Genomic DNA, 25779 nt, shown 5'->3' on the forward strand with positions numbered 1-25779 from the left:
ACACCAATTTCCATCTCTCCCTTCAAAGCACAAGAATAAAATATTTGGGAGCTGGTTGGATGCACAGTAAACATATTTCACTACCAATGGTCTTCAGTGGATTTGTTTTTGCATCTTGCAGCAAAGCATGGATGCAAGAGAATGTTTTCCTCTTCTGGTAGACTATTTACTGTTAAACACCTACATAAAATTATGGATTTTTGACTTACAATTCTATTTCTCTTCCCAAAAAGCAGGTGAAATTGAGCTAGCTGGTTGCAAAATTAGCAATACTTTCTTGCTAATTCAGTTCCAAGAGCCTCCCTCAGCTCTTTTTTCTAATCACATGCAGAACAGCTACACTGCACATACCATTTTTCGCTACATTGAGCTTGACGAAAATTTAAGACTTCCTCCCCACCCCATCTTCTTTTTAATGGGAGATGTGATTATTGAAATTAATTCGGAAAACAGTCAGCATTCACCAATCAGCTCAGCAGTCTGGGTTTTCTTCATCTGCTGGTTACATGCTAATTATTGTACTGGTGAGATTATTTCCCATTCACATTTGGAATTTACAACACAGTAGGGAATTGATTAAATTAGAAGAAAAAAAAAAAAAAAAAAAAATAAAAAGAGAAAGAAATCACTGACATTTTACATTCAACATGTTTTTTTGGTTTTTTCCCCATTTTGTTCCCAGCCTCATGGCCACAATGCCCTGACAAACTGAGCCCCAGCAGAGCAGATGCACAAGGCAGCATTTCCCAGCATTTAGACCTTCCTTATGGAAAACCTTTTCCAGAGATACTCAGCAGAGAGATCCCTAATTTCACTACTGCATCTCAAATACTATTTACCATCTCATTTCACCTGGACAGACACAGCAATATTGTCAACAGCAGGGCTTTGAGCACACAGGGGATGCAGTGTTTGCCTTGTAGTGCTGTTTATTTGTGGTTACCCCTCAAAGCAAGGGCTGCTCTCAGCCCCACCCTCTCTGTTCCAACCATCCCCTTGAAAACTACAATCAAAAAATCAAACAAAACCAAAAAAAAACCCCACAAACAATCAAAACCTATCCCAGGTGCCAGAGAAGATCAAAGCAGGAGAATGAAGGTTTTAAAATTCCTTTAAACACCCCAATCCCCTGCTTGCCACAAACTGCTCAGCACCCACAAGCTGCTCTGAGACCTACCCTGAAGGTAATGAGAAAAACAACACTAAAGGGAAACACACAGGTGACCCCACAGCAGAAAATAAAATTGAAAAAACACATCTAAAGAACTGACAAGGAAAGAGAAAGATGCCAGGAAAATCAGGAGAGAACAGAGTAGCAAAAGGAGCTTGGAAAAGTGTTAGGAGCAGGTGGACACACAGTGACTGTTCACAGGAGAGAGGTTTTGTAAAATTAACCCCCAGTACACCAGCTCAAATAATACCTCCCCCACAACACCTTCATTTCTAGTCCTCTAATAAGCATTACTGTGTTCCCAGGGCCAAATTTCCAACCTCCAGAAATTCTGCTGGCACATGGCAGAGCACCCACAGCTCAGCACAAGCTGGGAGAGCAGGACAGCACCACACCGAGGCAGAGAGAACACCAGAGGGAAAACAAGTAAAAGCAAAGGACCTGCAGCCCTGCAGCAGGTGGTACATTATCCTCAGACTCTGCCTCTCGTGCCTGTAGAGCAACGTGGAGATGCCAGACACTGGAGCAGGGAGAGCTGGCTGCCATTTGGAACATCTGCTGCTCTTCCCAGTGCATGCAGGGCTGGGGGAGCAAAGCCCAACAGGTGGCTCGTGGTCTAAATGAAATATTCACATCATTTGCTTGCTCACAGCCCAGACTACAGCCTGTCTCCCCTGTGCCAGCACAGCTGAGGGGGGTTTGTGGTTGGATTTTTGGGTTGAAGTCAGCTCTGCCTCTATAAAACAGAGACACTCCCATTCTCTTCAATGTTTTCTGACGTGGAAATGATTCCTAGCAAAGGAAGGAAAGCAGGATACATTTCAGAAGGGGAGCCTGCTTTTACATCCTGTTTAACAAATCAAAGCTCAACACAACACACAGCAGGCTCACACAGCCCCAGCACAGGTGTCATCTGTCTCTAAGGGACACCCCACACCCAGCAAAAAATGGAAGAGCCAATTCACCTTTAATGCAAGGGGTAAACTAACATGTGTCTTAGCAGGGCTGTGAAAAATGGCATCACATCCAGCCCTTCAGGGTCCCCAAAGCCACCTGCTCAGGGTGCTGGCTGAGAGGTGACCACCCCTGCAAGGCTGACCAGAGCCTGCAGGCTGTGAGAGAAACCCCAGTGCTCTCTGCCATTGCAAGCTGCAATGACCCTTGTCTTCAGTGCCCCAAGGCAGGACCTGGAGCCACCAGGAAGGTCTCCAGGCACTGCAGCCTGCCCTGTACAAGCACAAAGAGACAGGAGTACATTTGGATCCTTCACACAGAGACCCAAGACTTCAGTTCATTAAATATGCTACACGTCAAAAATCTCAAATATCCTCTCACAAAGTATATTCCAAGTACTCCAACACAGCCCCTTGCTACTCCTACACTGAGGACATCTGGAGATGAAGAGCTGTAAGACCAAGTATCCAACACTTCAAGCCTAATTTTGGTCCTTTTAACTAAACTCTCTATTTCTACCATTTTAAGAGCAGACCAGAAGTTTCAATCCCTCTTCAAAGACAGATACCAACTGATCCCTGATTATTTGGGGAAGACAGGAGCTCCACCAAACAGCAAGGCACAAACTTTTGGCAGTAACTGTACTTTCCATCTGTGGGATAAGCCAAGCATTGGATTTACTTTCCAAAAGGACACCAGCAATACCACAGCTGAGGCTTTAGACAAGAAAACAATACACCAGTATGGCAATTTTGTTGAGCTTTGCTGTATTCTGGGAGTTTTGTTTTTAAATTTCATTGAGCAGCTGGCCCACCACTGACCTGAAACTCTTTTGGAGAGCAAAAAATAACCCCACAGCTGAGAAGCACCTGGATGTAAAGAAAAAAGTGTCAGACCTTCCAATTTACAGCACTGCAATTGTAGAGCACAAGCCCACAGAAGATGCACAGACTTCCAGATGGAGAGAGGGACAGGACTGATTGCATGCAATTATTAATGTGTGTCCCTACACCACTGGAAAAAATGAACTGAGTGTGTTTAGGAAGAAACAAAACAGTGAAAAATAAAATGACTACCCATTCAAGTATTTGTGCAACATTGGCATGACACCTTAGAAAAATAAATATTTGCTTGACCTATTTCAAAACGAGAAGTTTTTTTTTTTAAGTCCCATGAAAACCTCTTTATTTACTGAGGCATGAGAGCAGAGCATTTGCAAGCATCCTGCACACCAAGCCATGTTCCAGGAGCAGCTAACTCCCTTCTTCCTTCCCAGAGGAGCAAACTGATGCCTTCACACTGTAGGACAAAAACAGCCTGAAAACAACACCAAGACACTTCTTCAGGAGAAGAGTTAAACATTGACACAAACAGCAAAGAGCCACCTTGCCCCCCCTGAAGCCCCTCTCTACTGATCCATCTGCCTGTTGCTCTGTGAATTTTTGAGTGCTCACACTTTAAATCTGTGCCATTATTGAGGAGCCAGAGCTCACTCTCCACCCTATTCCTGACATTGACTCTCAAGCATCACTGTATTAAAAGAAAAAACAAACAAACAAAACCAAAAGCTGTTCCTCTTCCCCCCAAGCAGCCCAGCAGCAAAGCAGGCAGGGAAGCCCCATCACCCAGACTGAATTTTCTGAGTATTACTGGGCAGGAGTGTTTGGGTGGAGCTATAATGGAAACTTTTGCAACCTCTACACCATGTTATTTTATTTCATTTTTTTTCCCCAAGCAAGTGGTAAAACACATGAGGGACCTGGCTGGAAGCAAGGGCAGCACTTGCCTGCAGTAGAAGGAACCTTACAGATGCCATGACTGCAATTGGACACACAATTTAGAAAGCTCAGTCTCCAATTTTTCTATTTCTAATTTAAAAAAAGCAGGAATAAGGAGCGAAGAACACACAGATGAAAGGGGGTCTAGTTAAATGTCCCCTTACTGTGCTTGTAGAACAAGGAGAGGGCACCCTGGCAGTGTCCTTCTGAATGGGGAGAGGAAAGAGAAACCACAAAGCCTTTGAAGGCCATGAGAGTGTCCTGCACGTGGAGCTGAGCCACGGCTGCCATGGCTGTGACTGCTCTGGTGACAACCCAGCCCCAGGCTCTGCTCTTGTGCCATGTGTCATCACCAGCTCCTGAGCTCCACCACAGTCCACCCCAAACAGGCCTGCTCGCTCCATCTGCATTTTAAGCATTGTTATTTAGAGCATTTGTCAAGAGGAAAAGAAAGAAAAAAGAAGAGAGAGAGAGAAAGCAAACAAACAAAGGAGGGGAGAAGTACAAGACTTTTTCCTTTGTAATTAGAAGCATCACCCTGCTTCTTCTTAACAAAGCAGAAGGGCCATCACAGCTGCCAGAAGGAGAGAGGCTGCTGACCTTCAGCACAAAGACCACAGGCACCAGCAAGCAGAATCTTCTCCAAAATAGCCTCTGTAGCAGGACTAGACTCATTCCACCTGGAGCAGGTGTTTAAGTTACTAACAAAATCCTCCAGATCTCCTATATAGTTAATGCAAAGAGATAAATAAAAATAGATATAAAAAGGATATAGGTAATGCAAAGAGAAATCACCCTGCATGATTCTGTGTCTGCATGGGGCAAATCACCCTTAGGATGAGCAGGGTGGGGGGAACCTGGACCTGGCTCTGGGTTCCTGCTCTCCCAACAAAATCCTTCTATTCCAGGGTGACCCCAGCCCCCTGCAAGAATGAGGGCAACAATAATTTACATTAGCTGTGAGCAAACCAGGACCTCTCCATGGGATGAGACTCCCTAGTGCATTTTACATGCAAATCAGGTGGAAAAGACAGAAAGGAATAATAATATCAGGTGATGGGAAGCAAGGGACCCATTGCAGCAAAGTGGGCAGCAACAAGCCAGCCCATGGGGTTAACTTGCACAATCTGGGGGGCTGAGCAGGATGGGGTGAGATTGCTCCTACCTTCTGCCTGCTGTTTGCACAGATTTCTACAGGCTCCCAGTCGTCTGTCTCCATTCCCAACAGTTTTTAGGGGGAGCTGATGCCCTGTCTGCTGTCAGCCCAGTCCCTGGAAGGGATGAATGTGAGCAGGTCTTGCAGAGCTCTTCACAGCCCAGACACTGTCCCACATTCAGGAATAGCAAGAGATGCCCCAGTGTGATCTCACACAAAGCAGTGGGATCCCGGTGCCCAGAAACCTGGGGGAGGTCCTGTAGGACCAAGGAACAGCCGTGACCTGCAGACAACACTGCCTCAGACCTGTCCCATCACACAGGCAGGGAAAGGCTGCACAAGGGATGGACACAGGTCTGTGTCCCAGGGCTGGACTGCAAACCCAAGTTGGATAATTCCAGGAGCTACAGGAGGAGCTGTTTTTACATAGTAACACCATAGTAACCAAAGCAGAGGGAAAAGCTGGTATACACAAGGGGACAGCATTTTCGGAGAGGAGGAACAGGAGGTCTAAACAGAAGGAAAAGCCTGCAGAGCAAGGAGACATGTTTATATACAGGAGAACTGGAGCCATGGTGCTGTTTAAATCTCCCTACACTGACAACCCAGACAGCTCTCACCACCAGCCTGGCTCACCTGCTCCAGGCTGCCAGCACCACCTGCATCCACCCCTGCACCTCCCCATGAAAGCCAGCAGCCCCATGGGGCTGGTTTCACTTGGCTTTACAACAAGGAATTTATTGATAGGGATGTGCTCCCACGAGCGACTTCAGGGCTTCAAGTTACTACAGCTTTTCTACAGTAGCAAGAATTGCGGAGGCTGAGCCCTGTCAGAAAAACCTATGCTAAACTCCAACCCATCTATAATATAATTAACACCAGCTACAGATTAGGCTGTATCTGAAGCAAATCAGATCCAACAGCCTCCTCTTTCCCTCCTCCAAAGGTGGGTCAGGACTCCAGAACTGTGTGGGCATCTGTGTGCTGTGAGTTACTGGGATGCACTAAGAGGAAACAATAAACAGACTGCAACAGTCTGCTCCCTCTTCTCAGCTATGTTGTAAAATACATCAAGGTCACAGACCCAACCTAGTTAATAGAAATTATCACTAAATTACTGTTTTCCTCTATGGTAAATAAAATGCATCTGAGGATCTGGGTGTGTTTCCCTTCCTCCTCATCTCTTAAAGATAGATTAGTTTGGAATAAGCTGTTCTAGATAATGAAGTACACTTCTGGCTTCCTATCCATGGAGAAGTGTTCCTCAGGACACTGGGATCCTTGTTTGGAGACTGCAGCCAGAGTAGGTGGTCAGGGAGAAGAGCAGGGAAACCCTCCCTGTTCAACTGGAACCACTCGACAGCACTGGGCAGAGTGAAAGTCCATGGCTGGGCAGAGTTCATGCCTTTACTGGGCAGATATGGGAAAAATCAGATCAAGAAAGGCTTGTATATGAGCTTTTCAAGGTATATCACATGGCCTGACAAGTCTTATCTACCTCTCCCCCAAAAGTTTCCCATCAAAAGCAGAATAGCAGAGAACTCTTTGCAAACCCACATTGCCTGAGATTGGAGGGTGCACACAGTGTGCCCCGAGCAGCAGGACGGGGCCACTTCTCACACAGGCCAGCTTGCCAAGCCAATGTGACACCGAGCGGCACACCCAGCCCGCACCTCGGACACGCATCGCATCCACAGGGACATCCCTGCTCTCCAAATCCCCCTCTCGCAGCGGAGAGGCCTCGGTCTGCTGGCACCTGGCCCGGCTGCACCGCAGGAGCTGTGGCCGGGAGCTGGCACAGCCCCGGCAGGACTTTATCCCGGCAGCGTGAGGCTAAACCACTATCCCAGCCAGGCACGAAAAGCACCCAGCGGGAAATCTGGGGTTTAGTCCCGGCTCCGCCGCAGGTTTCCTGTGCGGCCTCGGGCTCCTCACTCAGCAGCCGCTCAGTTTTCCTACCTGTAAGAACGGGAAGATGCCGTCTGCTCACACCCCGGTTTGTCCCAAGCACCGGCACTTTAAACCTGGCACTGCCGCAACACCCAGAGCTCCAAAAATCCCCGCTGTGACCGACCCTCCAAGCCCCCCGCTGCGACACGAGTGGGGCGTGCTGCCCCGCTGCCCGTGGAGCGAGCAAACAGCGAGGGATAGAAAAAAGCACTTTTCTCCCTCTAAAAACCCAGACTAAAAGAAAAACAACCCAGAGCACCCCGGGCGAGAGGGGTCCCGAGCCGCCGCCCGCAGCCGGGTGCTCAGGAGAAGCTCGCAGAGCGGCGGGACCCGGTTTTTAACTGGATTTATGTCCATGGAAATCGCTGGCGAGCGCAGGGCAGGGTTGGGCAAGGCAGGGCAGGGCTGGGCACACCGGGGCGGCGGGGCGGGGGGCTCCGCGGTGTCCCGCCGCTCGGGCGGGTGCCCAGCACGGCCACAGGGGCCGTGCGAGCGCCCCGGGCGCTGCCCCGCACCTGCCGCGGCTCCGCGCTACCGGGGGCTGCGGCTGCGGGCGGCAGCGAAGCGCGGGACCCTCCCCGCCGCGCCGGGCGCTGGGCACTCACCCGCGGCAGGTCGGTGGCGGCTCGGCGGGGCTCGGCGCGGTGCGGTCCGGCGGAGGCCCCGGCCCCGAGCGCGGGGCGGGCGGCGCAGCGGGGCGGGCGGGCGCCGCCGAGCCCAGGCATGGGCGGGGGGAGCGCGGGGCGGGCGGGCGCGACACACACCGGCATCAGCCGGGCTCCAGCGCGGAGGGGGGGCCATGACGTCACCGCGGCCGGCCGGAGCGCGCGTGCGCGCGGGGACACCGGGTGGGTCGGGGCAGTCCCGGGACCGGGATATGAGATCTAGGACCGGGACCGGGACCGGGACTGGGACTTTGACTTTGATCTTTGATGTGGGGACTTGGGACTGGAATCTGGGACTGGGACTGGGACTGAGACTGGGACTGGCACCGGGAGTGGGACTGGGACTGGAACTGGGACCGGGACAGGGACCGGGACCGCGACCGCGATCTGCGATCTGCGATCTGGGATTTGAGATCTGGGATTTGAGACCGGGACTGGGATCTGGGGCTGGTACTGTCATCTAGGACCGGGACTGGGATCTGCGACTGGGACTGCTATTGGGACCGGGACTGGGATCTGGGATTGGGATCTGTGACTGAGACTGGGACCGGCACTGGGATTGGGATCCGGGATGTGCACCGGGATCAGGGTTGGTCACCGAGACTGGGATCTGGGATCTGGACAGGGATCGGGACCGAGCACTGGGGGGTGCGGCGGGCGCCTGCCCCGGGGCTTTGCCCCCAGCGCTGTAGCAGCCCCCCGAGCGCCGTGGGGTTCGCGTCCCGGGGAGCAGCACCGAGCACGGGAGGGTGATGAGGAGCGTGCGGCCACCGCCGGGGCTGGCACGGGCCCCGCTGTCCCCGCCGCCTCTGCCGCTCCCCGCACGGGCCGAACCGGCCGGCGGCGCCGGGCTCCGGTGGAACCGGAGGAGGGCGATGAGTCCGGTGGGCCCATGATCTGCATCGGCTTTGCCAAGAACCGCGGGCGGCTCGGGGCACTGCGCGGTGGACTGGCACCTATGGTTGTGGGCTAGAAGCCCCCAGCCCCTTCCCTTTCCCAGCCGCTGTCCCCGGGCAGCTGGGACTGTCCCACCCGGTGAGGAGGGCGCTGCTGCGGGCAGGGGGCTCAGGGGTCCAGCCACGGGGTGAGCTGTGCTTGGGGGCTGCACCCCAGAGCTGTCTCCCCGACTGGTGCCCAAACTGCTGCACCCCAAACCTTTGGCAGTGTCAATCCCAGCCTGCTGTGAGCAGGTCAGGAATCAAACAGAGCACCAACTATTTCGTTTAAATAAAGTGTGTCTTGAAAAGATCTTGTCTTGTCTTGTCAGACACCAGCTTTGGACAAAAGATAAAAGATTTCCAGCTGCCTAAATGTGCGCACTATGCCACTTTTCCAGGATTCAGAGCTGATGGTCAGACTCTGCTCACATTGATGTAAATATTTCACTTATCTAAAAATACTGGCTTTAGAGTGCATGTCCTGGCTGGATTGTCAGGAGCTGGGACACAAAAACTGAGAGCACTCAGTTCAGAGACTTCATTTTCTAGGACCATGTTTTGCTCAGGGGTCTCAGCTCTCCTGGTTTGAGGGTATTGCTAGATTTCTCTGCAAGCCCTGACTCTTGGGAATGTGTGGGAATTGCAGCTTTCTGGGTTTTTTTTAAAGTAAGCTTGAACCCTTTGTGTTTACAGAAAAAAAGTGAACTTCCAACAGGTCAGAAACTAGGAGCCAAATCAGCAGAGCAAGTTTTTAAACTAGAACGGATGGTTTCAACCAGTCCTGTGGCTGTAATTCAGCTTTTTCAATGCTTGTGATTGGGGACTGAGGATGGCATTTCCTCCTCTTCAGGCAAAATGGCTTTCCCACCCATTCCATCTCATACCAGGACAGTCTGACTTGATCTTTCTGGGAATGGGAAAGAAAAAGCAAAACCAACAACACTGTTTTTCCTGTTGTATTCCTGACCCCAGGGCTGGTATGCAGAACTGCTGGCCTTTCAGGAGTTGTCCCTATGCCTGAGGGAGTAGAACACCTGAGCCTCACTCCCCATGGATTTCACGGGGTGGGAATTTGACCCCATCCAGCTGTGCTGACTTGATGTTTCTGCCTCTCCTTTCATCCTGTTTTGCTGAATCACTCCTTTCGCAATCCTCTGGAGCTCTCTGTTGATGCAGGAAAGGAAATGGGAGCCCCAGCTCAGTCAGCTGAGGGTCAGGAAGCTCTGCCAACCTTCCCAAAGCTCCCCCTCAGCTCTTAAAACGCTGATTCTCCGTGCTGGGAGAAGGGGCCATGATAATGAGAAAGGCCTTTCACATCCTAGAGTCTGCCAGGGATTCCCTGGAGGGTCCAGCAGAGGAATGCCAGTCAGGGATGACAGCTCTGCCAGCAGCAAGCAGCTGCTCCAGGGAACTGCCCAGCACAAGAACCTCGGACCTGATGGGTTGATTGACTGCTGCCACCAGCCCGACAGCTCTGGCCATCCCTCACCACACATGTGGTGTCTGCAGCATCCTGCTCAGTGCACAGCATTCAGGAAAAGGCATCCTTACATCCTTACAGCCACACCTCAGCCTGCCTGGCTGCTGCCTGGATTTTGCCAGCATCTCAGGAAACCCCCATGTAAAGGGGACACTGGTGAAGGTAAAGACAGAACAGACCCAGGGAGAAAGGAGCCAGGCTAATGATCATCAGAGGATAGAACAGTGAGGTTCTGGAGCATCCTTACAATGTGGGAAAGGAGAACACAGCTTCCTGGCTCTGAGTTGAAAAGAGAATTCAGATGCTGCAGGGGTTTGTAGTGTATGCTTCCAGCCATCAAAAAGTACCAGTGTCCCCAGATACAGCTACAGCTGGAGGGATTTCTCTTGTCCCAGTCCCAGCTTTGCTTGTCTGAAAAGTGAAGTAAGAACCCTTTTTAGTCAATTTTGTTCCCCTCCTGTCCTCTGCAGCATCTCTGGGGAGCTGAGCTGTGCCAGGTCTCAGCCAGCATGAAGGCAGGTTGGCCAGGTCCTTGAGTCTGCCTCACTGCTGGATTGTCTGCAGACATTTCAGGTCTGTGAAGAGGCATGGAGCAAGGCAGGATCCAAGGACATGCATCCCAGGCAGCTCAAATATTAAATTGAACAGCTGGGAAAATCCCAGAGAAATAATGTATTGGTCAAGGGAGGAGGCAAATCCCTCATGAACTCTCACCTTGGAGGCAGCTGCAGAATTGGCTGTGGCCTGGCTGGGGTGCAGCACCTGTCATGGGGGAAAGAAGAAGCTTGACACAGCTTGACCACTCTCCCATCCTGTGACTGAAGACATAACTTGCTTTTTGAGAGAGAGGAAAATATAGGAGGCTCCTGGGAAGTTTGTGTGTGCTCCCAGCTGCTGGATGGATGGATGGATGGATGGATGGATGGATGGATGGATGGATGGATGGATGGATGGATGGATGGATGGAGTTTTTCTAGAGAAGCCCAGATCCCAGGATGTAGGGCTTTCATCATGACAGTCAGTGGAGGTATGGGGAACCCACAAGGCAGGAGTGTCCTGTTAGGGGTGACAGGTGCCATCTGGGAAGGATGGGGAGTGCTGAGATGCAAGACAAAACCTGCCAAGCTGGATGTGTCTATGAGCTTTTTGGAATGCAAGGAGCTGAAAATATTGCATCTCAGTTGACTAATAAAAAAATCTGTCTCGTTTTGCAAAGGCTCATTGCAAACATCTGTGGGTTGTGGAGTTCTCAAAAGGGGGAAGAAACCTCTCCCTGCTGGAGCAGCTCCTGGGGGAGGATGCACAAGATGTGCAGAGAAACTGGGGTGGGGGTTCAGGGTCACAAGTACAGGGAGGGATGGATCTTCAAGGCTCACCTTTCAAGAAAGAGGAAAGGGGAGTAAGAGGGAGTATGAAAAGCAGCTGGCAGGGACCAAGAATGATTTTACAGCTTTGCAAGAAATTAACACAGCAATTAAAAGTGCTCTAAGCTTTTTGGAGGAGTAAGAAGGAAAGAAGAGGGAAATAGAAATCTGGATTGCTGGGAAGGATGCAGAGAGGAACAGTCATCACTCAGCACAGCCATGGCACAGCTGAGGATCTGCTGCAGGGGCACGGGGGCACAAGGAAAGCTTGGTGTGTCAGGAACCAGGGGGATGGATTGGTGGGGAAAACCAGCTGGGCAAGGAGCCTTGGAGGTAAGTGATGGGGTCTGTACTTCTGTAGGGTGCCCAAGTGCCACGAGCTCATCCCTGTGTGCAGAGGTTGGGGGCTTGGAGCCACAGCAAGGCTGAGCTGCTCCTGCTGGCATTTTGTTCCTTCTCCATGTTCATCTGCACTCAGGATGCACTCAGCCGGCTGAGGAAGAAATGGTGTTCTGTGCCCAAATGTCCTTTGTTGAATGTCCTCTGCAGCATTTTTTACCAGTTACCAGGCATCTGCAGCCCAGATCTGTCCTTGCTTTTGTGTTCCAGCCCTGGGGCTTATGTAACACCCTCAGGGCTTGCAGGACCCAGACCCTGTTCTGGGTGAGACCACTCCAGTGGCATCAGCGAGCACCAGTCTAAGGACATCACCTGAGGTGTCACACCCAAGGTGTCTTGATGGAGGTTCCAGCAGATTCCTTCTCTGCTGGGCAGAAGTGCCCAGTGACCTGGCTACAGGCTGTGGGGTTTGGTGGCAGCCACCCACCCTGCAGTGCCAGCCCACCCTCCTCAGGGACCCAGCCATGCCAGGCCACCCACAATAGCTGCTTTCAGTCCAATTTCACCAAGGGGCAGAGCTCTCAGAAGACTAAGATCCTGGAAAATAATCTTCATTCCTTAGCAGATTTGTCACAGTCTTCAGGAAAGTTTCTGTGTTGGGAATGGGATCTTGTGCCCAGGCCATGCTTGGCACTGGACAGGCTCAGGGGGGTCCCTGTGCCTGCAGTTGCCATCAGCATCGCTGAGGAAAGTGAGGCACGGGTGCTAACAGGGCTTGCCTGGGAATGAGCTGTGGCATTTCTGCAGACCAGCCCATCAGCTGGGACCAACAAGCTTTGGATCCTTCTTGTCAGGGCCTAAAGATATCCTAAGCAGCTTTGGCATTTCCCTGCCCTCACAGCACAATGCCAGCTCCATGAGTGATGTGTTGGAGAGCCTCCATCCCTAAAGTGCCACCACTTAATCCCCACCACTGCAAAAACCAGCAGCCCAGAGAGGTTGCTGGGGAATCCCCAGCACAGAAGTCAGGTAAATGCAGGACAGAACCCACACCAGCCACATCCCTGCCCTGGAGTTAGAGAATGGTATGGTGGGAGTCAATACACTTTTTGGGGACCACAAAAAAGGGCACAGGGCACAGGGCAGCCGTGGCGGGGCTGCAGAGCACAGGGGTCGGACGGGGCCGGTGCCAGCCCTGGGCCTGCAGGCAGGGTGCTGGGCCTGGAGACCACCCTGCCCTCGCCCCTCCGCTGGGGAGAGGAGGGAAGGAAGCAGCAGGGAGAGGGGCAGCTGAGGGTCAGTGCTGCCACAGAGCAGCCCCTGGGCTTCAGCTTTGCCCAGAAGGAGGAGGCGCCGAGGCCCAGCAACTGCCCGGGTAATGGGGAAGGTTGATTTGCAGTATGCGATGGATGGGAGCGCGGGTGTGGGTGTGGGTGTGGGTGTGGGTGCGGGTGTGGGTGTGGGTGCGGGTATGGGCAGGGTGTGGGTGCGGGTGTGGGTGCGGGTGTGGGTGCGGGTGCGGTTGTGGGTGTGGGTGTGGGTGCGGGTGTGGGTGCGGTTGTGGGTGTGGGTGTGGGTGCGGGTGTGGGTGTGGGTGTGGGTGCGGGTGTGGGTGTGGGTGCGGGTATGGGCAGGGTGTGGGTGCGGGTGCGGGTGTGGGTGTGGGTGTGGGTGTGGGTGTGGGTGCGGGTGTGGGTGCGGGTGTGGGTGCGGGTGCGGGTGTGGGTGTGGGTGTGGGTGCGGGTGTGGGTGTGGGTGTGGGTCTGGGTCTGGGTCTGGGTCTGGGTGCGGGTGTGGGCAGGGTGTGGGTGTGGGTGTGGGTGTGGGTGCGGGTGTGGGTGCGGGTGCGGGTGTGGGTGCGGGTGTGGGTGTGGGTGTGGGTGCGGGTGTGGGTGTGGGTGTGGGTGTGGGTGTGGGCAGGGTGCGGGTGTGGGTGCGGGTGTGGGTGCGGGTGTGGGTGCGGGTGTGGGTGCGGGTGTGGGTGTGGGTGTGGGTGCGGGTGCGGGTGTGGGTGTGGGTGCGGGTGTGGGTGCGGGTGTGGGTGTGGTTGCGGGTGTGGGTGTGGGTGTGGGTGCGGGTGTGGGTGCAGGTGTGGGTGTGGGTGTGGGTGTGGGTGCGGGTGTGGGTGCGGGTGTGGGTGTGGTTGCGGGTGTGGGTGTGGGTGTGGGTGTGGGCAGGGTGTGGGTGCGGGTGCGGGTGTGGGTGAGGGTGTGGGTGTGGGTGTGGGCAGGGTGTGGGTGTGGGCAGGGTGTGGGTGTGGGCAGGGTGTGGGTGTGGGTGCGGGTGCGGGTGTGGGTGCGGGTGCGGGTGTGGGTGTGGGTGCGGGTGTGGGTGTGGGTGTGTGTGTGGGTGTGGGTGTGGGTGCGGGTGTGGGTGTGGGCAGGGTGTGGGTGTGGGCAGGGTGTGGGTGCGGGTGTGGGTGTGGGTGAGGGTGCGGGTGTGGGTGTGGGTGCGGGTGTGGTTGCGGGTGTGGGTGTGGGTGTGGGCAGGGTGTGGGTGTGGGTGCGGGTGTGGTTGCGGGTGTGGGTGTGGGTGTGGGTGTAGGCAGGGTGGCTCAGGAGCAAAGCAGAGCAGTCTCAGCAAAGCACCTGATTTATTTTGGGCAGTTCTTTGGGGCTGGAGGTTGATGTGAGCTGTCCCCTTCATCCTCCACAGGAGCTGCGTGGTGCTGGCTGTGATCCTGGCTGGTTTGAGGGCTGAGGGCTGGAGATGCCCCATTCCTCCAGAGGGTTTATTTATTGAATGTGACTTGGAGGCCATTTCTCTTATCCTGTCTGCCTATTCATCTCTCTCCAGGCTATAACCACCCCTTCACCTCCCTAACGGGCCTGCTCCATCCATGGTGGGGCTGAGGCCTGCAGGGTGAAGCCTCTTTCTCTCCATTCCCTGCCTTCCTCCAGCCATCCCAGGTGAGGCCCGCAGGGCATTGAATTCAGTGAGCTGAAAACTGTACCACAGCCATGCAGTGCCCAGCAATGAGATGTTTGAGGCAAGGGGGGACAGTGCCCTGCAGAGGGGACGTGGCCCTGGCACTTGTTTTGCAGTGTTACGTTGAGCTCTTGCATCCTGCATTCACCATGAAGGTGGTACTCCATGCATCATATCTGGGGATAATTTCCAAGCCCCCACCTCAAATCCTATGGGTTTTCTCTTCCCAGGACATTCCCTATGCACTTTTCAGGTCTCTCTCAGTGTATATCTCAACTAGAAGCTCATCAGTGCTGCCCAGGGAGCATCAGGGTCAGTCTGATCATTCCTCCTCTCCAAAACTGCCCCCGTGTGCAGAGAGCAGCTGTCTCCTGTTTGCTGCCAGGCCCTGCAGCACAGCAGGGAAGGCAGCTGGAGGGCTGCCCGCCCCGGGAGCAGTGCCTGGGAAAGCTGGGCTCAGCAGGTTGGTGAGAGGCCCCGTGATCTGGGCCCCGCTCACTGCAGAGCTGATGGAGCCGCCGAAGCTTCGGGAGCTGGCTAGCACATCCCTGCTAGTGAGGATCTGGGATTTGGGCCTACTGCTGGCTGCCAGGGAGAGGTGGGGACGGGGCATGGAGCAGGAACCATGTCTGCCCGCTTGGACTGTCTTCCAGGAGGGATGTCTGGGAATGGGACAGGGCTGGGATGATGCAAAATGGATCAGAGAGGCCGAGTTCCTGCTGGGGTAGAGGGCTTGTCGTGTGGCACATGCTTGTCATCGTCCCTTTGGGTAAGGAACCAACTCTCCCCAGCCACCCTTTGGGTTGAGTGTGCACTGGGGGCTGTGCTGAGAGTCCCTGGGACACCACACCATCACCCAGCACAAGAGTTCTGGCTTGTACAGGAGCCATGGCTGGCCAATTCTGCAATGCCTTTCTCTCTGAGGGGGAAATGTTAGGTTTGGACTTTATTCAAAGTTGGTGTATGGAGCAGCTCAGACTTCCCACCTCTCTGCTGTGAGTTGTTTGGGAATTTCTAAGGACACTGCAGAACAGGAGGTGTCTTGCCAGCCCAATTCTTGTTTGAATGGGATGTTGACAGCTTGACTATGCAGTGTGGCTGTGAGTTTGTATTTGCCCTCTCAAGGAGCAAATGTGATGGTGTATCCCAATGGCAAGGACATCTCTCCTCCAAGCTGAATGCAATAACTCATGCTCTGGCTTCTGTCCTGTTTTCTGGTGCTCACAGAGATCATTGCTGATCTTGGTCAAGGCCTTCAGGTATTTGCCTCAGTTTCTCTAGAGGCTTACCTGTCCCCTGAAGGGGCTGTGTTGCAGCCATGATATGACTGTCCTAAAGTAAACTCCTTTGCCTTTAGTTGCCTTTAGTTGCTGGAGTTCTTTTACCCTACCTGGTCTATCCCTGTCTCTCACTTGCAGTCTCAAACCATGAACTTCATGGGGCAGCTGGCTGAGAGCGTCCTCTTCAGAGTGAAGGGGCTGTACCAGGATCTGAACCCTGCCACCCTGTCAGGCTGCATTGATGTGGTCGTGGTGAGGCAGCCCGACAATTCCTTCAAGTGCTCCCCGTTCCACGTGCGCTTTGGGAAGCTGGGAGTGCTGCACTCCAAGGAGAAGGTGGTAAGTGGTGCCTGCTCCAGGGCTATGCTTCCTTTCCAGTGTCTCCACACCCAGCATCTTCTATAACCCACAGGTTATGGAAAGACTTTTTTTTTTGAGGGGAATGGGAGCCCACTGAAAGGGATGCTTGTCAAATTTCTGAGGGGATGCCCCCAAATGGAGCCCATCCCTTTCCAGGGAGGAATGTGTTCTCCAGGAAAATTGGGAGAGGTCCCTTGCCTCAAAGGCTGTGTGGCTGTCAGGCCTGTGAGCAACTTCAACCCATCCCTTCCATCTGGAAGTGCTGTGCTCCAGTGGATGAGGGGGGTCAGATGGACAGGCTGCTTCTGCCCTTCGCTAGGTTGACATTGAAATCAATGGAGAGCCTGTGGATCTGCACATGAAGCTGGGAGACAATGGAGAGGCCTTCTTTGTCGAGGAGTCAGAGGAACATGAGGTTGGTTATGAGGAGATGCTGCTGTTTGTGTCTCTGTGTGACTATCTGGAAGTGCAGGGTTGAGGTGGAATAACCAGGTTTGGAATGCTGCTCTTCCCCAGAGTGACTCCACTGTTCCATCTCACATTTTCTGTGTCTGGAAAGGTTCCTGCTCAAAGGACCTTGCGACCCACATGGTAGAGTACTCTGAGGGAGTATTAGACCAAATATCTGCATCCCAGACTGGTCTCCATCAATGGGCATGGCTGCTGGCAAGGTGGATATCTTGGGGCTTGGCCTCTTGGGGGATCTTGTGACAGGGATGACAATGAGATAGATGCTATGGTAGGCTCCCTGCTCCAGTGAGAAATGGGATGAGACTAGTTGTGGCTTCCAGGAACCCTGGCAGCTCTTCTCTCAGGCATGCTTGTGGTCACCACTGGCTTGGGCTGGGTTTGGAAGTAGGAAAGGGCTCTGGAGTCAAATTCCATTTGCAGCCTTGGTAATTCTGGTCTTGTGGTGCCATCTCCTGCCTGTCTCTCCTTGCCTGTGTTAAAGATGTCTTTAACTTGTGGCTGGATCTCCCTAATGTTCTTTTATTCACATGTTGTAGGTACAAATCCTTTCCTTTTAGGCCAGGCCACAAAGCCACGTCTGAGCTGCGGGCTCAATGGTGTTTGTTGGGCTGTTCCATAGTATGCTCCATGGAAAGCAAGGAGCTGCCAGGCTGAAAAGGAGTGTGCTGGAGGGAGCTGATGGGCTCTTCCCTATCCCTATTCCAGGGCAGCATCCCCGTTTTCCTCCGCACGTCCCCCATCTGCAAGCAGCAGAGCCCAGGCGATGCTGTTCAACCCTCCACCAGTGCCGGAGGGATCCCGCACAGGAGGAGGCGGCGCAAGAGAAGGCTCAGGAACAATGAGGTGTTGGACTCTGATTCTGACAGCTGTGATGAGACCAAAAGTGAGGTGACCATAAAGGAGCCACACAAGCTGCCAGCCCCAAGGTGAGCTGCTTGGTCTGGACAGGGTGGTGCAGTAGGTCAAACCTGTGGGTTGATTTGGTGGTGCCCAGCAGCACTGAAACAGGGGGAAGTGTTTGCAAGCTGGAGCCCAGTCTCTTCTGGAGCAGAAAGCCAGGGGAATGGGGATTACCAGCTTTCTGGAGAGGAGGATACTGCTTGAGAGTAGCACGAGTTCCCTCTCTTTCCTCCTTTGCAGTGGTGCAACATGTTCATCTTTTGCTGATTCCCTTGAAGAAATTGGGTCGTTGCAGCCCCAAGAGATACGCCCATACTCCGATGGAGAACTGCTCAAAGCAGACAGGTAATGGGCAGTGCCAAGGTGTCCTGCTCAGCTCTGGTGAGCCTCATAGCAGGAAAGGAAGTATAGAAAAGTGACTTGTAGGTGTCAGAAGAGGAGAGTTTTCCTAGCCTGATATGATGTGGCTGGAGGAAAGCTCAGAGACCACAAAGGACACTTGTGGCCATGGTCACAGGTGTGAGAAGCCTGTATGCACAGGTCTGTCTATTGATGAGCTGCTCTGGGCAAGTGCCAGCATAGCACTTTGCTTCCTTGGGCTTCAGGTTCCATAGATCTTGGTCCTTTGGTAGTGACAATATTTTAGGGTACAAGTGACTTCATGAGAAACCAGCGTTACAGGGTTCTTGGCCCTAAATGTCCTTGTCCTGATAGGAGAGCGTGGGGCTATAGTGTAGCTGAGACCCCACATCATCTTCTCTTCCTGCAGCTTCATGCTGAGCCATCAGTCTTCTCTCAAAAGTGATTCTGAACTGGAGATCAAACGACAGGAAGGTTTTTCTCTAGGGGTTGAATCCCTCATGAAGTGGACCTGGGGAATGCTTCCTCAGGTGAGTCCCTGCTCTTGCTCTTTTGCTGGGAATAGGTGTCCAAAAGACCTGCAGAAAGCAGAGGAGGCTGTGACAAGGCAGCCTTAGAAAAATTGTTCTCTTCTGTGTGATGCTTTGGACAACTTCCCATCCCCAAGCCTGTTCTTCTGCTTTCTTTGAGGTGAATAAATTGGTACGAGCTAAACCAGACAAGTCCACAAAGAGCACTGATGCTGCAGTGACCACCAGCTCTGTGACACTGGTCCCAGAGGATGATAAAACCCCTCTTGTTGCTACTTCTGAACATCCAGAAGGGAACTCAAGCCCAGCAGGTCCTCAGGACACACCCCCTTCTTTGCCTGTGCCTGTAACTGAGCCAACACTTGCACCCCAGGCTGAAAACAACATCTCCAGGCTGAAGGACATTCTCCATGCTGTCAGGGCAAGGAGATTTTTGGGGGCCTCCTCAGTCCCACAAGAGAAACAGGTGGAAGATGTGACAGTTGTGCCAGAGGTTCAGCCAGATGTGGAGCCCTTTGAGGGAGCCACTGCTCCAAGGCAGGGAGGCTCAGAAGGCCCCACATCCCAGCTGGAGAGGCAGAAGAGGCAAGGTGAGAGGGTGACTGGTGCTGCTTGAAGTGGCTTTTGAGCTTGAAGATGTGTCTGACTCAGATGAGCATCTGGGTTGTCCCTTCAGTGTAACTCCATGATTTCCAGGTGTGATGTGTTTGCTTTGCCTTCTCTGTGTGCTACAACCTCCTTTACTTTGAAGAGATATCCCTTAGGTGGCCACCTTTCAGTGACCACCCAGCTTGAAGAAAGGCTTTCTTGCCTTAGGTTCCCTGAAGTCCATCCTTCAATGTCTCTGCTTTTGCATACTTAGAAGCTGTCTCAGCCATATCTTAATTTCAAGTGTCTGACAGCACCTGGCCTGATTTGTGTCTTCATCCTGAGCTTACCAAGTCAGGGAAAATTATACAGAAGCATTTATGTGCCCCCTTCAAAGTGTATTTGAGGATCATGCTAATGTAGGTGTCTTGAGGCACTTCTGTTGCTGTTGACTTGTAGCAGTTTTTAGGAATTTGTACGGTACATGGATATGATTGAGGAAAATGCTGTTGGCTTTCTCAATAGTTGCTGGGGTGATTGGAGAGGTGATTCAGCTAAGTTCTCTCTCTTCTGTCTATGCATTGAGGATCCATCAAAAGAAGTCTTCACTTGGGTCCCAGTGCCATTTATGTGGAAGATTTCTCTGAGCTGGACAAGAAGCCAGTGGCTGTCTATTTCCCCAAGAGGTATGAGTTGCCCCAGCTGACCAAATTCAGACATTTTTGAGCAATTCTCCTGGCACAAAGGTATGGAGGTATGTTTCAAGCTATTCTCTGATGTCACCACCATTTCTTCCCTTGCTGGCAGTGACACAGAGCAGAGTTTGAGGCCTGTGACAGACCCCAGGAACCCTCTGTGTATGCAGCTGCCATCCACCTTGCCTGCCAACAGCCCCGTGGGCTATGACTCGATGCCCACAGTTGCCCTGTCACTGTGTGGGGGCCTCAGGGGCAACAGGCAGATCTCTCATGGTAGGCAGGAGGGGAGGGGGAACCTGCAGCCCTGAAATCCTTTCTATCCCCCAATTGCATGACACAGCCTCTGTCCCACCAGAGAAGTTCATGGAACACATGGTTTCCTACCAGCAGTTTGCTGAGAATCCAAGGCTCATCAATGACCCAAACCTGGTGATAATGATCAACAAGAAGTGAGTGGCCTGCTCTTCCTGCAGCTTCATCCCATAATGGACAGCATGGTCCCTTTGTTCCTGTGGAAACCCTCCTGAAGGAATGTGACTCCATCCCAGAGCATGATTTTACCAAAGCAGTTGTGGGACCTGGTTATGCTGCAGGATGGTGATGTGCACATCCCTCTTTTTATTTCCAGGTATTACAACTGGGCTGTGGCTGGTCCCATAATCCTGGCCCTGCAGGCTTTCCAGAAGTTTATTCCTGAGGTCAGTGTTATAACACATTTACTGGCTATGATTCTCAGCAGGGCCTGGGTTGAGGACTGACCTCATCCCATGTTCTGCTGTGTTCACAGAGCATCGTTGATGAATTGGTGAAGGAGAAGATGCCCAAGAAAGACAGAAGGTTTTGGTTCTCCTGCAGGAGGAGAGAATTCCTGACAGAGCGGGTATGTTTGCAGCAGTGGATATGACAACCATGTCTCCAGGGGACAGGCATCATTCTGCTGACTGGCAGGGATGGGAGTGGGTTCCTGGGGATGGCCTGAGGTTGACTTTGAGGACATCCAGGACCTGACAAGGTGACTTCTTAAGGTTGCTACCCGACCATTTTGGTCTGTTAATGCCTGAGCAGCAGAGCAACATCTGGTAATGCAGTAATGTGGGCCTTGTAGTGGTGAGACCTCCTGCTATGTGCCTGTCATGCCAGGTCCCTGAGCACCACCTGTGCTTGCTGTTCTCCCTGCCCCACCACAGCACCAAGCTGTGCTTCCTCTTCCACCAGCAGTGTTCCTGTGAAGGCAGGGACTGCAGTGGTACCTCTTTTGGTATTGCTGTCCCAACTGGAAGAAAAGCAAAGCAGCCCCTACTCTTGCTCTTAGCACAAGCAAAGCAAAGCAAAGCAGCCCCTACTCTTGCTCTTAGCTTGCTCTGTGCAAGCACTGCTCAGCAATAACAGAAACCTCTCTGTTATCAACACTGTGTTGAGCCCAAACCCAGAACACAGCCCCATACCTTCACTGTGAAGAAGATTAACCCAAACCAGCACACCCCTCTCTGCCTGCAGCAGCAGCCAAGGCCAGGGAAAGCCAGCATGGGAGCACTGTGGCGAAGAGGAGTTTGGCAGAGGTGAGTGCCTCCCTCCCAGGTCATCTTCAGGAGCCTGGATGCTCCTGGGCTCTTCTCCTATGTGACTAATTATTCCTAAGTTTGCCTAATAAAGAAGTGTAGAAAGCTTTTTTAAGACTTTAGCTGACCCCTTCCCTTTTTTGTGCAGGCAGGAGGAAAAGGAGTCTTCCAGTGACAATGAGTCTCAGCACCCTGGGGACATGTTGGCAATGATGGGCCCTTCTCAGAAACATCTGTCAACCTACAAGATGGGGTAAGCCAATGTGGGAATGCTGCAGCCTGACCCTGCTCAGCAGAGGTGAGTGTCTCCCTCCAAGGTCACCTTCAAGAATCTGGATGCTCCTCGTCTTTTCTCCTACATCATGAGTTATTCCCAAGTTTACCTAATAAAAGAGGGTAAAAATCTTTGTTAAGACTCTGGCTGACCCCTTCTCTTCTTTGTGTAGGCAGGAGGAAAATGAGTCATCCAGTGAGAGTCAATTCCTGCAACCTGGGGACGTGTTGACAGTGAAAGCCCCAGCTCAGAAACTTATGCCAACCTACAAGAAATCCCTGCGGCTCTCCTCTGAGCAAATTGTATGTATTTGTTCCTCCATCTTCACTGTCCAAGTGTGTAGGGGTGAGACAACCCTTAAACAAGGATTTCTCTACTCCTCACCTCATGTTTTCATAGGACATCCAAATATTTTTTCCTGTTGGCCCCCCTGTAGAGTCTTGGGATCTCTGGCCTGGCTGGGTGGCAGTCTGGCCTCTGGCAAGCCTTGAAGTGGTGTGAATTGGTGCTGGTGTAACACTTTTGCTGCCCCTCTGTCCCAGGGAAGGTTGAATCTGCAGGATGGCCCAAATGAGGTGGCATTCAGTGTGACAACCCAGTACCAGGGCACGTGTCGCTGTGAGGCCACTATCTACCTGTGGAACTGGAACGAGAAAGTGGTGATCTCGGACATTGATGGCACCATCACCAAGTAAAAGGCCTTTCTCCCACACCAAAATCCTTGTTTTCCCCTGTTAAGGGAAAGTTTCCTTCAAAGGCTTGCATAAGCAGGCAGAAGGGAGCACAAACTCCATTGGGGTGGGGATGGATGCTCACCACGTTGGATGACACTAACCCAGCCTCCTTTCCTTTTAGATCAGATACTCTTGGACAGATCTTGCCACAGCTGGGTAAAGATTGGACTCACAGTGGGATTGTTAAACTCTTCCACAAAATTCACCTGTAGGTATTGGATCAGCTGGGGCCAAGGGGAAGTGGGAAGCTGATGGAGTCAGAGTCAGGGCTTCTTACTCGCTGCTGCAGGCCCAGACAGCTGCACTATCTGCTGTCAGTGGTGGCTGATGCTGGCTGTGCTGCCTGCATCATCTTGAGGGGTGAAAGCAGAGGCTCCCCTGGGAGCAGATGCTGGCATTAACTTCCCTGGAAGGAGTGCTTGTCAGTGGAGGCTTTGCCGAGCAGTGGAGGAGACAAAACTACCTAAGGTCACACCTGAGAGTGGTGGCACAGGGGTCCCCAACACTGCGGGCTGGGACCTCTCTGGGCACCCAGCAATCCCTTCCCACAGCCCAGGGGACTCACCTGCGAGGGTGACGCCAGCAGTGATCCCTGCGGAGCCTCTGCTCGGTCCCTTGCCCCTGTGGCCACTAAGAGGCACTGTGGGCCCGTGGATGGCTTGTACTGTCCCGGGTTGGAACATGGGAGAGATGCACTCCGAGGATTGCAGGGACTCCACCGGCACCTCGGCTGCCTCTGGCCACCCGGTACCACCTGTGCCGAGCTGTCCCCTGCCGAGCTGTCCCTGCCCGGGCATTTCAAGGGCTGGCTGCAGCCCTCCACAGCTGGCAGGCAGTGCTGTGGGATGAAAGTGCTGTGTGAGGGTGCTGAGCAGCAATGGGTGCTGTGCAGCTGGGTGAGTGGGTGGGTGGCTGCTGGGATGAGCATGGAGGGTGGTGAAGGGACTCCCAGTGTGGGGGTTGGGCTTAGTTTGGGTTTCCACATAAGGGATTCATGTGGAACACCTTGCTTACTGGAATAGGGTTTGGTCATAGGACAGGTACTTGGCTTCCTCTTTCTCCTTTGAGCAGGAGAATACCTTGCCCAGGCCACAGCTCAGGGGGCCTCCCTGTGTTCTCTCTAGGAATGGCTACAAGTTCCTCTACTGCTCGGCCAGGGCTATTGGCATGGCCCACATCACCAAAGGCTACCTCAAATGGGTCAATGAGCAAGGCTTTGGCCTCCCCATGGGCCCCATGCTGCTTTCCCCCAGTAGTCTCATATCTGCCTTCCACAGGTACTGTCTTTCCTTGCACTCCCTGTATCCCTGGGGACAGCATCCCCTTCCCCAGCTTGACCCTGAGGGATGTCCCTGCCTTAAACTGCTCTGCCCTCCTTGGTGCACAGTGCCTTTTGTGGCAAGTAGCAGGAGAGCTGCCTGACCTTGCTGGAGCTCCACAGTGAAGCTTCTCATGCACAAAACATCTTCCTTTTCAAATCACTTCCCTGAACCCCAGACAGGTTTGGTGCCTACAGCCCTGGCCAGCTGGTGCCACTGTGTCTCTTGTGCTGCAGGGAGGTGATTCAGAAGAAGCCAGAGGTGTTCAAGATCACCTGCTTGTCAGACATCCGAAAACTGTTTGCTACGAAGTGTCCCTTCTACGCTGGCTTTGGGAACAAGCCCAATGTGAGTGGGTGCAGGTGTGCAGGGAGGGCTCAGGGGGGTGGCAGTGCCTTCCTGCAGCTCTCATGCTGTGCTGGCCTTCCTTGGGCAGGATGTCTACGCTTACAAGCAAGTGGGGCTGCCAGAGAGCCACATATTCACAGTGAACCCCAAGGGAGAGCTGATCCAGGAGTTCACAAAGAACCAAAAGTCAACGTAAGTAAAGTGGTTACTCCTCAGGGTCTTTGGGATGCTGGCTTTGATGCAGAGGAGCATCAAACAAACACCCAGTGACCCCAGTGTAACTTCTTACTTACCCCACAGGTACGAGCAGCTGTCGGAGCTGGTGGAGGTCTTCTTCCCTCCTGTGGGACACAGGGGGAGCACTGCTCTGGTACAGCCCCTTTGCCTACTGGAGACCTCCACTACCTGATTCTGACTTGGGTGGCTTGCCCTAACCCCATCCCTGTGGAGACCTGACCCAGAGTGTTCTTTGCCAGGACTAAATGCTCCAGGTGCACCTCATCCTCCCTGTTTGCTGCTTGGGAATTTTGCACTTGTCATAGAGGTCATGACACCCCTTAGCAGGGAACCAAAGGGGGTAAGAGAGAGCTCTGACTCTATAAAAACTCCAGTTGCTAAACTCAACTGGAATTTGTGTATTCCTGAAATTCCTGAAAGCTGGGTCTCTTCCTGTGTTTGTAGTTCCTCTAAAGTCTGGCTCTTTTTTAAAGGTGGTGGTGGTTGTTCACTGTTGTATTTATTATTTAGCTGCTATTACCTCTGGTACAACCAGTGTTCCAGACAGTCCAGCTACTGGCAGTTTGGTAGCTGAAACTGCACACCAACTTGTAAAGGTCGAGGGAAGATGCTGGGATTTTGAGTGTTCTGAGCTAAAAGCAATAATAAATAGTGCCTTAATCCAGACTGCCTCTTGTCTGCTGTAGCCCTGTGCATTAAAAGTGGGAGCCGAGTCCTTTCTAAGATGTGGTTGGGCTTATTCTGCTTAAGCATCCTACCCAGTGGGTCCTGGGGGTGATGGAACCAGCTTCTAGAAAATGCCTTTTTTCCTATTTTTAAAAATTACTATGTTTAGCTAAGGTGGCGAAATTAATTAAAAACAGGAAACAAATCCAGGCTTATTCTGTATGTACATGGGGCTGAATGGACAGGAGACCTTGCACAAGCCAGAGGCCCTCTTCCTCTCCATAGTCTACATCTGCTTCAATGTTTTCCTTCACATCAATCTTAATGTCCACCTCCATCTCCTCAGTGTCTGTGGCAGCCTGCACAGGGAGCAAAGCCTCACAGTGGGGTCCCTGTCCCACACCATCCCCCACAGAGCTCCAGCCCACCGCATGGAATGGCACTGTACCTTCATTGGGACAAAAACTGAGTGTCCTGCAGGATTGGATGGCAACATCCAGGCAGCAGGGAGATACCCAGACTGAGCCATGTCCAGCTCATGGCACCCTGCTCTTCAGCATTGCACATCGTAGCAGGCTGTGTCATACAGCAAATTAATTATTACCAGATCGAGGAGCACACTATCTACTGCATATACATGACTCACCTGCTCTCCTTTGCCTAATGGGGACTGTTAAATGAGGGAACCCTTGCATGATTTTGCTTGGAAAGGTCCCTAAAGTTCATCTTGTC

The 25779-nt window shown here is 52.8% G+C and overlaps 2 protein-coding genes across 2 annotated transcripts in view; one reads left to right on the plus strand and one right to left on the minus strand.

Moving 5' to 3' along the window:
- The window catches only part of ZHX3 (zinc fingers and homeoboxes 3), a 46107-nt gene extending 38339 nt beyond the window's left edge, over positions 1-7768 (minus strand). The window contains 1 exon segment of the mRNA XM_079321808.1: positions 7615-7768. The gene's annotated coding sequence lies outside the window, so the exon portion shown is untranslated.
- A 5321-nt stretch (positions 7769-13089) lies between these two features.
- LPIN3 (lipin 3) lies at positions 13090-25045 on the plus strand. Its single transcript, XM_079321821.1, is given in 22 exon segments — positions 13090-13170; positions 16142-16342; positions 16683-16778; positions 17540-17760; positions 17975-18079; positions 18504-18624; positions 18785-19214; positions 19799-19898; positions 20020-20183; positions 20266-20359; positions 20539-20608; positions 20698-20790; positions 21408-21469; positions 21618-21722; positions 21916-22045; positions 22286-22434; positions 22599-22685; positions 23602-23754; positions 24033-24144; positions 24233-24336; positions 24445-24496; positions 24498-25045. Coding segments are annotated over 21 exon segments (2721 nt in total). The 5' UTR covers positions 13090-13170; positions 16142-16150; the 3' UTR covers positions 24579-25045.
- Positions 25046-25779: the final 734 nt, after the last annotated feature.

The sequence above is a fragment of the Erithacus rubecula genome (genome assembly GCF_903797595.1).
Source record: "Erithacus rubecula genome assembly, chromosome: 18".
Classification (NCBI taxonomy): domain Eukaryota; kingdom Metazoa; phylum Chordata; class Aves; order Passeriformes; family Muscicapidae; genus Erithacus; species Erithacus rubecula.